The sequence below is a fragment of the Coffea arabica genome, chromosome 5e (assembly GCF_036785885.1).
Source record: "Coffea arabica cultivar ET-39 chromosome 5e, Coffea Arabica ET-39 HiFi, whole genome shotgun sequence".
NCBI classification, from domain to species: Eukaryota; Viridiplantae; Streptophyta; class Magnoliopsida; order Gentianales; family Rubiaceae; genus Coffea; species Coffea arabica.
Window position 1 is genome coordinate 44,361,862 of NC_092318.1, and position 17,013 is coordinate 44,378,874.

Genomic DNA, 17,013 nt, shown 5'->3' on the forward strand with positions numbered 1-17,013 from the left:
TGAGCTTGACAAGTTGTAACATATATATTCCAATCAAATGGATTCAAGTCTCAAACAGATGCACTTAAAGCATGAGACTATCCAACAATATTTGGACCCAAAAAAAGCTGGCCATGATAAGGCAATCACCTATGAAATTATTGAAAGCATAAAAACACATATTATTGTGCACAGTTCAAGAAATGGAAACACATAATTGTCAAGCTTTCCCATCATTATACTCAGAAATTCTCTCACAATCTTGACTTTGCAATGACAACACTAGCAGCATCACCAATGTCTGCTGCTCCTGGCCTAGTCCAAGTATCTTTGAACTGCTCTTCTGTCACTCCTGTGTAATTAATGAATCTGTTAGTCTCTTTTCTGCTCCTAAGATATGAAACTAGGACATGAATGTAATATACTGATAATAGTGAAGAAACAAAAATTAGAAAGGGGAGGATGTGATTTGCCTTTGCCCATAGCAGCAGTGGAAGTGATGCCTCCCTGGACAGTCCTCAGGACTCTGTCATAGTAATTTGCTCCGGACCATTTCTGATGGGCTAGTGTATCAACCTCATGGTTCCTTTCCTCTCTTTGAATTTTCTCCACATATGCAAGCATTCCTCTTCTTGCAAAATCCTTAGCAAATGTGTCAACAATAAGAGCATCAGCATGGAAACCGGCCACGGTAATGAACTGCCAACAATAGCCCAATTTGGCAATTCTGGGAATGAAATCTCTCATCTGCTCATCAGTCATTCCTGATGCATCCCAGTTGAAAGAAGGTGAGAGATTGTAAGCCAACATGATCTCAGGGCACCTGGACCTCACTCCTTCAGCAAATTTTGTGCATTCAACCAAGTCAGGGCCAGCAGTCTCCATCCAAATTAGATCAGCGTATGAAGCAAAAGCCCAGCCACGAACAATAGCAGCCGTCACAGATCCCTTAAATCTGTAGAAACCCTCTCTGGTTCTAGGCAGGTCCCAATCCCAGAAAATATTAAGTCCCATTCTTTCAGCAATCAGTCTTCCTTCCTCGTTTGACAAGCATTTCTCGAAACTTGAATGATACATCCACTCGTCCAACCTCCTCTGCTTCTCAGCTTCACTGATATTCATCCTCTTGATTCCATCAACTACACAATCAGAAAATGTTTTCAATCGTGCCATTGATAGCCAGTTATCCTCAATAGCTTGAAGCTCTGGTCCTGTTTTACCAGCAGCCATTGCTTCACCTAGGATAGTGGCTAAACTCTTCCCCTTGAGTTGTGGATTAGTAACACCCAAAATGAACTGATGATCTCTAGTATCAACATTGGTTTGGATTAATGTTGCGGCTTCCGCATCGGTACGAGCAACTAAAACTGTCTCTGTACCCATGATATCAAATTGTAGCCTGGCAGCAACCAGCCTATTAACGTGTTCACTCACTGCAACAAGAACTTTGCCAGCCATGTGACCGCATTTTTTGGTAACGGAGGACTGATCCTCAATATGGACTCCAGCAGCTCCACGTTCCACAAAAAGCTTGCAAAGCTTGACAGTTGCAGTTGCACCACCAAATCCAGTATCGCCATCAGCAATGATGGGCTTCAAGTAATCAATATATGGAGTTCTAGCCCTCTCTTCACGGCTCATGCCCATTCTGGCCTCCCTTTGTTTCCTGTCATGGTATTGTTGAGCGAAAAAAAGGTGCTCAACCTTGTTAGGAACGGTATCATAGGGATAATCAGCAAGGTCAGGTCCTGGTTCATTTGAGGTAGTGTGGGTGGATGAGCATTGCCACCCAGAGACATAGATGGAGTCCAGATGCTTGGCCATCATGGTGACTTGAACAGGATCAAGAGCACCAAAGGTTCTTGATGCTGTGCCATTGGCCTGGTGAGTTTTGAGAGTCCTCCAGAGCTTCTGGGCCATCTCATTTGATCCATAGTTTTGCCTAAGGTTGCCGCGCAGCGCGACGACATCCCTTGCTGAATATGGTCTTTTCGTGAGCTTGAATCTCTCAGAGTTCCACCAGGCTTGCACCTCTGCCACTTCTGATGCAAATCGCCCCTCTTCTTCCATAATCTTCAAATACAATTTGGATAAAGTAAGGTAGCGAACCAATAGATAGAGTCAATTTTCCTCAGTATAAATCAACACTAGTAAAGATCAAGTTACTGCAAAAAAATTGAATCCCTTACAACTTCCTAAACAGTCAAATACATTTGCCTAGACTTTCCAAGCGGAATGAAACCTCATTTTAGGTCTTAAATTTTTCTTAGATGAAAAGGCAGAAAAATATTTCCAAGTCATTAATCTTCCTAGATATAGTCGCTTGTCGGCTATTATCATCAGAAAACACCAGATATAATTATCATGACATTGATTATAAAAAGACTAATGCTCTGATTCTAAATTTTGAGTTTCCAGCACTGCTAGAGAATTGTTAAATCGGATTGAAACCAGAACTCAGAGGAAGCATAATTGAATCATGGATGCAATAGATCATGCACGATTCACAGGCATGACAATTAAGTTACTGGGACAAGACCAGTTCAGGCTAGTTGGAAAATAATTTCTTGATTCCACTTTTAATGTCACTGTCACACGAGTTATAGTTTAAATATTCCAATAATCTTAGAGACAAAGGGTCCAAGATCAACAACATCAAGTAATATAAAAGCAAAAGAAAACCAAAAGGGATTCAATATTAACCTCCAAAACTTAATAAACATGAGTTATGATGATGAAGGCATGAATACACCTGCATCTAACCTAGGGAAATTGCATGTCCATAACAAGAGAACAGATATAGACAGAATAATATTAAGCATTGCAACTGAAATTGCTTTAGCTAACAGCCTCTTCTACATGTTTTCCAATCAGATCAAATATCTAAAGGTAACAATCAACAAACTATCTATACATTTTTCTTCCTGTCCAAAACTAACTTAGCAAGACAGCATGTTTCTATAGATAATATTCTTGATTAAGCTATGATAAACATGAGCTATAGAATCCCAAATAACATGTCGAGAGACTAAGATATCAGGTTAGAAGACCTGAAGAGAGCTCAAAATGCAGTTTCTAAAGGTCTTTTTACAAAACCTTCCTAAAGAATAATCTCAAAGAAGCCTATCTCACGATTACATGCACAGATAAAGATGCACTATGGCCAAATATTTCTATATTGGACACCCTCACAAGCTGAAAGCTGAGCTCAAGAAAAGCTCAGACGGATACAGGCCTGTCATGAAATGGAAAAAGCTGAAAAGGGATGAAACTTTAGAGCAAGAAATGATTGAAAAGGAAAAGCCTTGTTGCATATCTTACCATTGATGGAACCGAGAAAGATGAAGCCATGGCTAGAACTCTATATTTTTTTTAGCGAAGTGTTAGATAGCTATGCAAATGTTATTGCTAATATGTTGAAATGGTTCAACCAAAGCTCCAATTTATACTGCGCGGGAGGACTATAACACTTGTTCTAACAAGTGTAAAAAATTAAAAAAAATAATAAAAAAAGCCTCCCAATAAAGATAAGGGAAATGTCCAAGAAAATTCCACCTCATTCAATCTTTTTATAGTTATCTATTTATTGCCAAGAAGATGTAGATAAAATAAAGTGTTTGCTTATTTAGAGCTGCAGTTGCAGCAGGCAGCTAGGCGGTTCTGCAACCATTACACGCTTTTACCCCTAAGGTTAGTCTTTTTGTCCTGTTCCTTCGTGCATGACCTCACTCACCGTTCGTGCTCCAAGCGGCCTATGTATGTTTTCTTGTTCAAGTTTAATGCCTTCGGAATTATGTAAGCAATACAAATATTAACTTCCTTTAATCATAAATAGGGATGGTAATGGGCGGGTACCCAGGGGTACATGCCCTGCGGGGGAAGTAATGGGGAAGGGGATGGAGCGGGAGCGGGAGCGGGGACGGGGATGGGGACGAGGAGAATTTTTCTTCCCCCATTTTAACTGGGGCGGGGGGTGGGGGACGGCACCCCCAACCCATTCCTCATCTCCTCTTCTGCTTCAATTTGTTAATATAAATAAATATAATATATTATATAATCTAATAACAATAAATTATTAGTGAGATTGCATTATTGATTAGTTGTGAAGATCAACATGATTTTATCACTAGTTTTGATTCAAAAGTGTTCCATTCATTTGAGGTGGCTGCTATTGGACTCTTCGATTTCAGCAATTTTACCCTAAACGTAAAAAGAGGCAGGTTCTTTTTGTTTTGGCATCTAATTGTACAGCCATTCCTAATGCTTGTTGGTTACTGTGTAGCAAGAGTGCTTTCATTGTTGAGGTGGTAATATTCCTTCTTAGAGAGAAATTCCTAATTGATATTTGGCACAACATGTTACGCGCTTTACGAGTATTTTTAGATGTTATCTATACAATCTAATTAAGATTTTTAATTTTTTTGATATTTTATTTCAACACTTTTCTTGTTTTATTTTTCTTTTTTCACTTTTTTCAGATCCATATTTTATTTTATTCTTTGAATTTAGGTTTGATCTATTAAATAAAGACTTTTAGAAAAAAAAAAAAATCAAATCATCACCCATAGGCACCCGCGGGGGAAGCGGGGCAGGAGAAACAGAAGTAGGGGATGGGGCAAGACATAGGGGCGGGGGTGGGGCGGGGGATCCCTCCCCCAGCCCCCGCCCTCGCCCCGTTACCTATTAATTCCCCCCCGCCCCGTCTCGTCCCTCGCCACCAGCTTGCCCCACCCCGCCCCGTTTCTCCCGCGGGATTAAAAAAATTTTATTATATAATTTCATTATAATTAAATTTGAGCAAATAATCAAGTACTAAAATATCAACATATCACCAAATTATTATTCATTGCAACTTCACAATTGAAACTCATAAAAATAATTAAACAAAAGTTATTTGAATACAATCTAATATGATAAAACAACTATGACTAAAATAATCAAGTTTTTACTTTTGATACAAATACAATCACTAAATTATTATTCTATTTTTTTTAGAAAAAAGTGTTATTGTATTAAGTATAGTTAGGAATTTAATATAAATGTATTAATAAATTTAGTATAAATAATTAATAATTTTTATTAATAGACATGTATAATTAGTAGTATAATTGATAATATCATTATATATATAATTATGCGCGCACACACACACACACACATATATATATATATATCTTTTTTTTGTAAACGGGTGGCGGGGGGGGTGGGGCGGGGGTATATAACCCCGCCCAGTTTCTAAATAGGGGGAAAAATACCCCCCGCCCCAGCCCCCGCCCCACCCCAATAGACCCCGCGGACACCCGCACCCATTGCCATCCCTAGCAGGGCAAGGGCGGGGGAGTTGTTTGGCAACGGGGCAAGGAATCCTAGTCCCAAACCCATCCCGTTGCCATCCCTAATCATGAAAACAAAGGGAAATATGATTTTACTCCAGGATTTTAAGGTGGAAGATTAATATGGTGGATATTCTAACTAAAAAATAATGTGGCGGATATCTCAACCTACACAATCTGCATATATAACGTTCCATCACAAACTCGGGCTTTCACAATTGCCAATGACAATTATCTTACGCAATATATATGCTAATACAACAAAAATAGGCAGTAATAGACGCGTATTTTATCAACGGAGGTTCTCCCAACTGTTACCTAATTTGACATGCTTTTATTACTAGTGATAGTGTCAATTAATATTCTTTATTTGTTTATTTAATCATACATATAAAATTTGTTCCTATGACCAAATGAACATTAATGTTGAAGAGGCAGATCTAACCGTAAACCTTGTGATATAGAGTGAGTGCTAATCCGAAGTGGCAGAAACCGGGAGAGGGCCGGGGCCGGTGCACTTGAGGTCTAGTATGGTTCGATTCGATTCGATTATTGTATTTTTAAAAAAATATTATTTGATGTATAGTTATATTATTATTATATTCAAAATAAAAGTGATGTATATCAATAAAATATTTGACATATATTTTATATAATATTATGATGTATTTGTATACTAATAATTTAAATTTGTAAATTTGTATAATGATTAAACACAATTGTACTGAATTCTTATGAGCCAGAAATTGCCAATTAAGGCCATTAAATGTCAAATAGCCTCAGTTTGACCTCCAAAATAAGTAATTTATGTCAATGTAGTCCTTCCAAACAAGTCTGTTAATTTTGTGGATTGCCAATTTTGTTACCTTGGATAAATGTTGAAAGACTTTTTTGATTGAAGTAATTGGATTAAAGCACACGTATGACCTCTTGTCGTGTTTCCACGTATTGAAAAATGTTTTGTACTCATCCATAAACTATCTTATCCTCCTTGCGTTCTCAGTACGTAGCTAGATTTCTTTTAACCCTTAAACTCGGATTTGTATTGCATGAGCTCTTTCCCTGCATGCATCAAGACGAGGTTTTACGTAATTTTTATGTAAAAGAAGTTTCCATTTTATTCCTTCGAGTTATAATTTTAGTCTTCCAATTTTTTTCATCAAAGTAATTACTAATTAAGCCTGCAAGTGCTTTTCACTCCTCAAAACATGAAAAGATCAGTTGATAAATAAAGAGAGTTTAGTTGAATCAGATTGAAATACAAAGTTCCAAATCTAAACACAACAAACTTTCAGAGATGAATCGAAGTTGGCTAAAACATTAAAAGTTCGAGGAAAAAAATCATTTGGTCGACAAAAGAAAAAGAAAATGAAACTTATTAATAAATATGACTCAGTCTTTACCAACAATCAATTTTCAAAACTTTTTGGCCCCTTTTGCAGTATGCAAATTTTAAACTTTTGCGCCTCTTTCGTATGAATTTTTTTTTTTGTCACAACGGTAGAATTTGCATAGCCTAATCTAACGGGAAGGGAAAGGGAAGGGGCCTCTTTCGTATGGATATGGGTTCGAAATTTCAAAAATCACCTGACATCCTCCTCAGTGTCCCATCACTGAGCAAGCCATTGGAAGAGATAATGGAGAAGCAATTAATTTTTTCTCTTGTGAAGGTCATATGAAAATGATGGACTCCAGTCTGGCGGCTGTTAATTGTAGGATGAGATAGAATGTGGATAAAATTTCATTACATATTCTTTTTATAGTTGAAATCTTTTTTATAAGAGTATTCAATAGTTTTTTAAAAATTTTTTTTTAAATATCTAAGAGATGAAATTTAAGAAACGGAAAGATATAAGAAGATTTGAAATCAGAACCTCCAATATTTAGGGTTTTATGTTTAGTCTCGATAGATAAATGTCTTTTCGAAGTAAAGTATTCAATAAATAAAAGTTTTAAGAATAGTTGAAAACCATACATGTCTCAAGTTTTAAATGAAACAGAGAAAAAGCAAACTTTGTTGAGAAAATAAAAGGAAAAGAGCCCAGAGAAGAAGCAGAAAAAATGGTAGTTTTTGATTATACTGACAAGATTACAGTCAAAAACTAGCAGCTGTTAGTAGCAGATCCAACGTCATGAACTGCAATGGAGATTAAGATCATTTATTCACTCAATCGGATTGCCTTAACGAATGGCACAAAAAGATGATTCCTACTTCCTAACGGAGCTGCTTTACAGGCAAGTGGCAGTGTATTTTTGCAACACATGTAGATGAAGCTGAGAAAAAGGTTTAGATGACGGTATTTTTTTTTATTAATTTCCTGGAGAAGAGTTTTTCTCTCTTTATTTGTTTTTTGGGCTATAATTTCTTTCTTCTTGGAGAAAGTCAGCAGAAACTCTTTTTTTTTTATTTTTTTTTTAGAAAATGACACGTAAATGGTAACTATTGTCAAGTGCAGAGTCATCAGATTACGTCCAATTTTGGATGAGAATTTCCCAATTCTTGAGTCCAACTTTGTGGCCGAGGGTTTGGCATTCCAAGGTGAAGGAAGTGAAGACTAAGCAAGAGTTGCAACCACTACTTGACATGTTTGTATTTGTACACAAATAAAATTTATAAGAAATTTATACATATAAAAAAGTTGAGTTGAGTTGACGTACACGAATAAAATTTATACATATATAAAAAAAAGTATATAAGCATACATCAAATTATATAAAAATATAAGAAAAATAAATCATGTTAAAAAAGAATTAGTTGACCATTAAAGTACCAACAACTATGACATTAACACCAGCCATTTTATTATCTGAAGTTTTTGGGCACGTTTTCTATGTGTGTAATTTATCAAACGATCATATATAAATCTTGGACAACTTTAAATAATTTTGCAGGATGTGAAAAGAGTTATTGAATACCATATTTATTTATAAACAATAAAAGTTTGGATCGCATCCATTAGGCAAACTACGGGCATTCATCCCTCCATCTATCTAAGTTTTCAAACTCGGACTGGATCGGTCAATTCAATCGACGGAACTGGGAATCGGTGAGAATTTGGTCCAAACATAGTAAGAAAAACCGGCTGGTAAAAGATTCAATCAAACTCAGATCAACAACCGGGTAAAACCGGGATTTTGAAAACCCCATTCTTGGTTTCCGAAAGTTTTGCAACTTTTTTTCCCAAAAAAAAAAAAAGAAGAAGAAGAATCACCATTCTTTCCCTATTTTTCAAACAAATCTATAACAGTGAACTTGCTGCCTTTTATAGATATAAACAAGTAATACAAATCTAAGATCAAGAAGAAAAATTTGCAGATCTAAGATCAAGAAGCAAAATAAGAGAAGAAAAAAAGAAATGCAAGCGGAAAGAAGAGAAAGAAATTAATAAGTTTTCATGGTTTTGTTTGATAAATATAGAAAAAATAATCAAAGATGAGGACCCAGAACTATAAGACAAAATTGATAAAAGATAAGATTAAAAGAAAGTGTAAAAGAGAGGGAATAGGAACGGAAGAACCGGGAAAAACGTGAACGCAACTACGGCATATGTAGGCCATAGAGTGAGAAACTAGAGATAGCTACCTTAAGTTTTTGAATATTTCATTTTTTCCCTACTACTTTTTAAATTATTACCAAAGTTCCTAAAACATTTTCTAATGTCATTTGCATCATCAATTTTGATGTCTATTTTCAAATAAGTCTCATACATTTAGTTATAGACTTAGAATTTGAAAATATCAAATTGGAGTATGACTTTAATGCTTTTGAATTTTATTAAACTATGTGTTATTCCTAATTTGTGAGGTTATTGGTTGGGTTATATGTGCTTGAGTTTTCAAAGTCGGTTTGTTTTGTATGTATGATATGTAGGAAATATGTAAGAAAAAAGGAAAATATCAAAGTGTATGTACTTTTTATAGCATTTAACGTTATATATATTTAATATATATATTATGATATCATAATGATGTCATCCGATTCTTAAACAGGTTCGACTCCGTCGAATTCATTAACCTTTGACCCCTGAGTTTCATCGAATTATTGTCTAGTCTGAGTTTTAAGACATAGCTATCTACTAGACATTGTATAGTATGTGAGCTTATATTCGAATTTAAAATGGGAATAGTTATTACAACAATCGTATCTCAAAAATCCATCATTGATTATTTGAAGTCTTTTTCAGGAGAAAAGCCCTCGAAAGCACGTAAAACAATAACTACATCAGTAGGAAGGAAGGAGAGAAGGATTTTGATTGCTATCTTTCGAATCAAACTAAATAATTGAGGTGATTTTCAATATTATTTATCTTTCAAGCTTAAATAGTTGTTTATCCATGGAAATGTCGTTGCCTTTTTGACTAGGACTAAATCAATTTCCATCCATTAATATAAATACAGGCAGTACAAAAGCACCAAATGAAGTTATATAATATTTGTGAGTTGGATATGAAAATTATAAACCTTAAACATTTTCAATCTATTAATTAATTGTCAATTAGCTTTCAACTTGAGTGCCACAAATTATCTACCTACCAATAGCAAAATTCCGAGCAGTCAAGTTTTAATTAATCAAACCAATTATCACCACCCTCTTCCAATAATTTGAATTGGAATTATATATCAAAAAATTATTTACTCACATCACACACATTTTTATCTTTTGAATTATCTTTTTATTTCATATACAGAAGAATATTATAATAATTATTTCAAATAATATTTAGAACAATCTCCAATCCAAACCAACCCCTTGATATCAAATTTCTTGTTTTCATAAACAATTTATGCATGTACGTAACAAATTGTGTGTTGCGTGTGCGCGCGCGTGTACACAATCTAGTCAGACAAAGTATGGGAGGATTTGGACAAGACGTCAGAGAAGTGGTGAGGCTAAGGCAAAGGAATAGAGATGGCAAAGTGGAGTACGTTACTGCTCCTAGGCTGCAAACAAGGCAACGAGGTCCCTTTTGGGGTAGGCTTGGAGTTAAATTACATACTTCTTGTTTTTTCTTTTTTAATATGTGAAAATTCTAGAAGATGATGGCATATGATCATGGAATTAGACTACTCCCTCCATAGTATAAAATTTGTTATTTTTGTCAATTTTTCTTATCCGAAATTAATAGTCATTTTATAGAAATAAATCCATATTTTTTAGTGAAATTTTATTTTTATTCTTTATTTGAATCATTACTTATTCCTTACAATTATTAATATATCAAATAAAAATAATCTACTACTAAAGATATAAAAGAAAAATAAATTTTTTTTTCCTATTAATATCATTATACATAAATTACTCGTTGTCTCAAAAATAACAAATCGGAAAGTGAGAGCATTTATTTCAAGGGTACAGAGACAGATGAATAAATTAAACGTGGATTTTTTGTTGGGATCTGCAACGTCTGATTTGTTTGGCTCGTCCATCAAGGTGGAAGGATTGGAAAGAAATGGTGCTTGTCTTTTCAGCATTTCAAGAACATAACTATTTGGCTTTTCCTTTAATTTTTTTTTTGTTTTTGTTCCTTTGCAAATTGTGTTACTCCTCTCTCTCTCTCTCTCTCTCTATCGGCCTTTAAAATAAAATAATGTGATTTTCATAGACCAGAATCTTTCGTTTGATTAATATTTTTTCTCTTTCTCTTTTTGCTAAGATTAAATTCCAAAAGAAAATTTACTTAGTTGAGGTAGCAATCATCTTTCCAGCAATCATATTTGGCTCGGACCTAGTGGTGACAGCGGTATGTTGATGATTGGCAATAAACTTTTTTCTTTTTTGCTTGAAAAGGTGATTGGCAATACAGAAAACTTATAAAAGTTCATCGGATTGAAGACTCTGAAATTAAGATTCAATAGTTTTAAGTGTTTGTATAGGCAAAAAATAAGAGATAAAGAAAAATGTGTTTGAATAGAACAAGTTCCCTTTTGATACAAATTGTCTGAATAAATGGATATAAGATCGACCAAGTGTGCTTAATACATTTTGAATCCAATATGAATTAATATCCTCGAAGTTTTTATATTGTCGAATTTTAAGTAATCCTCGAAGTTTTTATATTGTCGAATTTTAAGTAATCAACCAAAATCATTTTGCAATTGTTACCTTAGCTAAAACTTAGGCCCTGTTTTATAACTCCATTCGCCACTTAAATTTAATAGATTAAGATTTTAATATATTCAAATGCGTCTGATAACTAAAATGGAATATCTGAATTAATTAAATAGTATTGAATTTTCTACGCAAAATTTGTTTTAAAAAATAAGTGATAAGTTATTTACTTATTACTTACTTATCACTTAATATCATACATAATCAAATGTATCAAATTTAGTACTTAAAAATTTAATAATTTAATAGATTCAGATTTCAGAAATTTCTATTTTAAAACTTTAGTTTTATCAAACGCACCCTTAGTCTAGTACGAATGAAAAAAATTTAGAAATCGCCATAGTGCTTTCTTGGTAAGCCCTTCTCCAAAAGCCACATTTATTATTTTGCATAAAAAATCATTATTAATTTATCATGCAGTGAAAAATAAATGGAGATACAACGATACATCCAAACAAACACATATAATTGTAGCTAGTAACTATAAATAATGGTACAAGTAAGATTATCTATTTTCTATAGGAGAGATCCCCCCCCCCCAACACAAACTCAAATATTTGAACTTTTTTTTAGAATTGCAGCCCCTAAATTTTTCAACAATGCTCTCTTTCTTCAAATTGCCTCCTAAAAAAGGTCTACAACAATCTTGTATTTTACAATTCAAAATCATGATCATCATATAACCGTGATTTTAATGCATTATCAATATAACTTTTTTTAAATATACTTTTATCTTTGCCCCCACTGACCTTGGGTTCTTATTCCGCCACTATTTCTTAATGATATTTTCTTTAAAATTTCTAATAACATGAAATTATAGAGCTACATTCTTTTCTTTCATGTACGTACAATTTGAGACGAAAACATTGCAAGCGGAGATGAGACAGTCGAGACAATACAATCTACGGTGAAGAGTTAATAACTGCAATATAATGAGATACTATTATTAATGTACAGAGGTATACTATTGATTGTTTATAAGAAAAACTTTTTTTTTTCTTTTGGGTGATAACAGGCCCGTGCCCAAAACAATCAATGGCTTCAGTTGATGCTTCTGGGCCAGAATCACTAATTGGGCCCATTATGTTGGGTCTGCCGAGAAATAAATAATCTTGTCCTTAAAAAACCGAAAAAGAAAAAAAAAATTTATTAACCTTTCCCCAAGGCATATGGTTAATGTATTACAATTTTTTAAGACTTTTTATTTATTTATTTTAATTTTGGTTACCAATTGGGACAAGTATAGGGATTGGGATTCTACAATCGGCAGATGAATTGCAGCATACAATTCATGGACCAGATGGATTCAATTTGAATTTGATTGGACAGGATTAAAAATGAAACAAGAATTTCAATGTGTGGCATAATTTAAAATAATTTTATACGCTATTATTTTAGTACTTACATTTATTGTTTTAGCATCTATATCTATTTGAATTCTGTCAACACTGTACAATGCAATTAACACTAGTAATTATAGAAGGCCTGGATCCATAGTTTAGTGGTCGGTTGGTCAAATAAATAATGTAGTATATCTAGTATGTACATCAATTATAAGATATTTGCCAAAATTTTTTTTTTAATGTAAGACATATTGCAAAAAACTTAAAAATCTTTACCATGAAAATTGACAAATTAAGGCAGTGTGATGAAAACTAGCATAAATGTTACAAAATATAACAGGGTTCCTTAAGTCCAAAATAAATAATTTCCTAAGTTTCTGTGCTTTTTTTTTTTTTTTTTTTAAAAAAAAGAGGTACTTCAACATCTCAAAAATGAAAAGATTTTTTTTTTTGTGGCTTTCCAAATTTGTATTTGTGAATCAAATCAAATTTAGCAACGTCTCTTTTAACTTCTTACACAAAGGTCAACATTTAAGGTTCATAATAATTTTGTACCCTTTTTATTTCCCAATCCAATAATATATTTTCCCAACCAGGCTCGGATTTACTAATTAACAAATTTGCCAGAAAAGCATTAATAATCGACAAATTAAGAAAAGCATTAACAGAACGGGCTAGTTGAATTAGTTGCAATAGTTCATGGGCTAATTAAGATGAAAAAAAAGTTTAATGGTCCGGAAGAGAATTTGGAATAGTTTGATGGGCTACTATGCACTTTACCCTAATAATTTGATACCCGTTTCATTTCATGGGCTAAAACTCTATCCCGAACAACTTCGCCAAACTTTGAAGTTCTTGGAACAAGAAAAACTTGTCACACGTGACCAAAAAATGGGGTATTACTATGTTTGTATAGACTATGCACAATTTTATGATGTAATTAGGTACAAACTACATTGGATTGAGAAAAAATTAGAGGGTCAATTAAATAACAAGAATAGGATTCAAGAATACAAGTGTTCCAATCCCAATTGTGGGAAAAAGTATACTGCCCTCAATGCTCAAGAATTGGCTTCTTTGGTACTAGATGATGAGTGTTTTCGTTGCGAGTTTTGCAATGGGGAAGTTGTGGAGGATATGGCTGACTAAGAAGGTTGAAATTTCGCAAGAAAAATGATGTTGCAGAAGAGAAGGAGGGGCGGAAACGGTTGCAATTCCTGAAGGTTCATGGCCAAAATTTGGTCAAAACAAAATGTAAAGTTCAGATTTCATTTTGTATATCGTTTTTTATATCATATATGGGATCTACAAAAATTTATTATATAATTACACGTTGTTGAAATGAATTACACCGTGCATATAAAATTATAGTCGTGCATTTTGCACAAAACCGCTTCGAATAGTTTTCGATGACTGTTCGGCCCTCGTCCGAAAGAAGATGGAGGTGCAACTTTGGCCCTTAATTGATCAAGTGAATAGAGTAAAGGATTTACGTGCTCCTGAATTTGGAAGTCGACAAGAATGGCAAGGTGGAAAAATGTTTGTGGGGCAGACAAAGATTGAAGTGCCTTTCGATGGAAATTCTACATCATCAAAAGATGATGATTGGGTAGATTGGGAGGAAGGTTGAAGGATTGGTGCTTTATCATGTCTTATTAATAATTGAGACTAGTAGTTCATTTATTAATTGACTTTACCAGCTCTTTAATTAGTTGCTCAAGCAGTCAGTACCATTCTGCTGGTGTATTATAGAAACTTGTATAATCAATTCATGAGTTGAGTAGTTAAACTGAAAAGTTTTCTAGTGTTTTGATGCTTTTCTTCTTAAGTTTCCCTGTAATTTTTTTTTCTTGTTATTTTGGAATCTGGTAGGAAATTCTGTAAATTGTCCTTGTTTTCGTACGGTTTTGCAATCGAGGAAATAAATCTATGGGCTAAATTGGCTAATCCACAGGATGTGGAAATTGGAGACTGATAAAGTAAAACTTGTAATGCTGGAGAAAGCAACATATCCTTGAAGTGCTTACAAAAAAACAAAAAAAAAGATATCTGTTGAAGTGTTCTGTTGTTTTTAGTATTTTTAAATCAGCTTTATCCAACCATACTCACAAAAGTTAAGGGCCATAGGGCTAAAAGGAAACAGTTAAAAAAAAAAAAAGAAAAGAAAAGATGATTTAAACAAATTTTTTGACAAAATACAGGTTTCCATCTTACAGCATAAACTGCTTCAAGCTAAAAGGTTATGCAGTTTTATAAACTAGAACTGATGGCTGATATCTGTATCCAAACATCATTGTTGAGAGCTGGATGTTCATAAGCTGATATTTGATGGAATATATAAAGATAAAAGCTATTTCAACCATATAAGAGGAAAAAAAGATAAATAGGCTGAAAGATATGTATATTGAAGATGTTTTTAGCCATATAAAGATGATAGAATTGGTAGTAAAAGTTACCAGAGAGAACTTTGAAGTTTTTTTGTTATATGGCCATTGGGACCAAAGAGAAGACTTGTGATGTCAGCCCTGACAGAAATTCAATTGACTGCTAGATGGATTTGAGAAAAAAGAGCAAGAAATTTTTAAAATATCCATTTGCCTTATGATTTGGTGAATAATGGGAAAGAAAAGAAAGGACCAAAAAAAAAATAAAAATTGAAGTGCAAAACTTCAACTGGATAGTGCAAACAAAAGAAATAAGACTTCATAATGTAACTCCAGAACAAAACAGCAGCACTGCAATGAGCCATACGCAATCTGCAGGCACCTAACAAGTAAAAAAACCAGACCAACAAGCACCAAACCCTCAAAGAAGGGGGGAAAAAAACCAGACCAACATATTTTAACAGAAAGCAGAAGTTACATGCACAAACAGACAAACAAGATAATTTCCCAGGTTCTCTTGAAGAAATTGCCACTGGACATTCTCTAGCTAGACATCATGGACTGGTTGCAGATCTTGTATTCCAATACTCCTCAATTTCCTTTGCAGTTCTTCCAGGGATTCTTCCAGCAATTAAAGACCACCTAAAATATTATGCCAGTTGTTGTTTTGGGTCAACAAGTTGCAGTTCAAACTTCAAAAAATTTAAGCATGTAAGACATAAGAAAATTTTCACCACAAAAAGAAAGAAGAAAAAGGAATTAATTAATACCTTTTACCAACCAAGTTGAACATCCTAATGATGAGAATTTCCTCATCTTCAGAGAAATGAAGCTCAGAGTCTTGACTTTTATCCTCTAATGCAAAAACAACATAATGAAATCGATAAAGAGGTTATTAAACTTAAAATCTACACAGGTCTCGTAATGTTACCTTGAGAGCCAGCAGATTTTTCATTCAAAGTTGTGGATTGATCCGAGTCAGCCATAAGAGATGGAAGAAATGTTATAGAAATTGCTGACAAGTATATAGGAGTGAAATATGGAGATAGGTGAAGTGGGGAAGGGAGGATTCTTTTAAGTCGTATTAATAGGAAACAGAAGAGTCCCCAGTTAAGGTCTTGATTGCCATGATGTTTGAACTAGAATGGGAGGTGAAGAAAAGCAAATCAGGAAGAATGGTAGTTGACACTAGTAAGGCTGCATAAAGTATAGGGTGCTCTTTGATTGGTAGTTTTTTTTTCCGGACACGATAGAATTTATTCTAAACTCACTCCTACTCTATACTAGGGGAGGGGGCTAGACCTACTCTTATTCTATACTAGGAGGAGAGGGGACATAAAAAGGTTCAAAAGGAATTTGGAGGAGACTAAATCATCACTAATCCAAACGGATGCCTACGCATTACCTGACAAATTTTTTAGGACAACCTGAATTTTTTAGAATGCAGACCAAGGGATTTGATTGCTCGACTTATATCCATTAAAACTCTCTTGATGGTGCTCTTTGATTGGTAGTTGGCACGCTAAATTGTTGGTTGGCAAAAGGATTTAAACTTTAAAGTTTTTTCCTTCGGCTTCTTTTTTTTGTCAAATGTCCTTTGGCATTTGTCATTTGGGAAATAGACAATTGATGGAGTTTTCATTTTTTAAATCTTATATCCCCTGTTTACTGAAAAGACTCTTTTTTTAAAAAAAAAGTAAGTGAGAGGTTTGAACCCAAAACTTTCTAACTTACACACCTTTTTTTAATACTTTGCAATTTATCCCTTCCTCTTGTACTAAAGAGACTTAATTATTAGTTATACAATATTTTTTGTATTTTATTTTTTGCATTCAACGAGAGAATCCAAACCTTATAAAGGCGAA

General features: G+C 33.9%; 2 protein-coding genes across 2 annotated transcripts; both read right to left on the minus strand.

The window, feature by feature from the left end:
• LOC113688393 (isocitrate lyase) lies at positions 1-3,455 on the minus strand. The gene is made up of 3 exons (XM_027206201.2): positions 3,301-3,455; positions 453-2,052; positions 1-331 (listed from the first exon to the last, which is right to left on the minus strand). Exons 1-3 carry the CDS (start codon positions 3,328-3,330, stop codon positions 234-236), a joined length of 1,728 nt encoding a protein of 575 aa, XP_027062002.2. The 5' UTR covers positions 3,331-3,455; the 3' UTR covers positions 1-233.
• An 11,987-nt stretch (positions 3,456-15,442) lies between these two features.
• LOC113743730 (MYB-like transcription factor ETC1) lies at positions 15,443-16,373 on the minus strand. The gene is made up of 3 exons (XM_027271806.2): positions 16,080-16,373; positions 15,919-16,003; positions 15,443-15,790 (listed from the first exon to the last, which is right to left on the minus strand). The coding sequence occupies exons 1-3, from the start codon at positions 16,132-16,134 to the stop codon at positions 15,703-15,705; spliced, it is 228 nt and encodes a 75-aa protein (XP_027127607.1). The 5' UTR covers positions 16,135-16,373; the 3' UTR covers positions 15,443-15,702.
• Positions 16,374-17,013: the final 640 nt, after the last annotated feature.

Coding starts and splice junctions, on each gene's coding strand:
- LOC113688393 (XM_027206201.2), bottom strand. CDS start 3,330: ATGGCTTCATCTTTCTCGGTTCCATCAATG. Junction 2,053..3,300: donor CTTTCTCGGTTCCATCAATG/GTAAGATATGCA, acceptor TTGTATTTGAAG/ATTATGGAAGAAGAGGGGCG. Junction 332..452: donor CACTGCTGCTATGGGCAAAG/GCAAATCACATC, acceptor TTAATTACACAG/GAGTGACAGAAGAGCAGTTC.
- LOC113743730 (XM_027271806.2), bottom strand. CDS start 16,134: ATGGCTGACTCGGATCAATCCACAACTTTGAATGAAAAATCTGCTGGC. Junction 16,004..16,079: donor AAAATCTGCTGGCTCTCAAG/GTAACATTACGA, acceptor TTTTTGCATTAG/AGGATAAAAGTCAAGACTCT. Junction 15,791..15,918: donor TTCAACTTGGTTGGTAAAAG/GTATTAATTAAT, acceptor ATAATATTTTAG/GTGGTCTTTAATTGCTGGAA.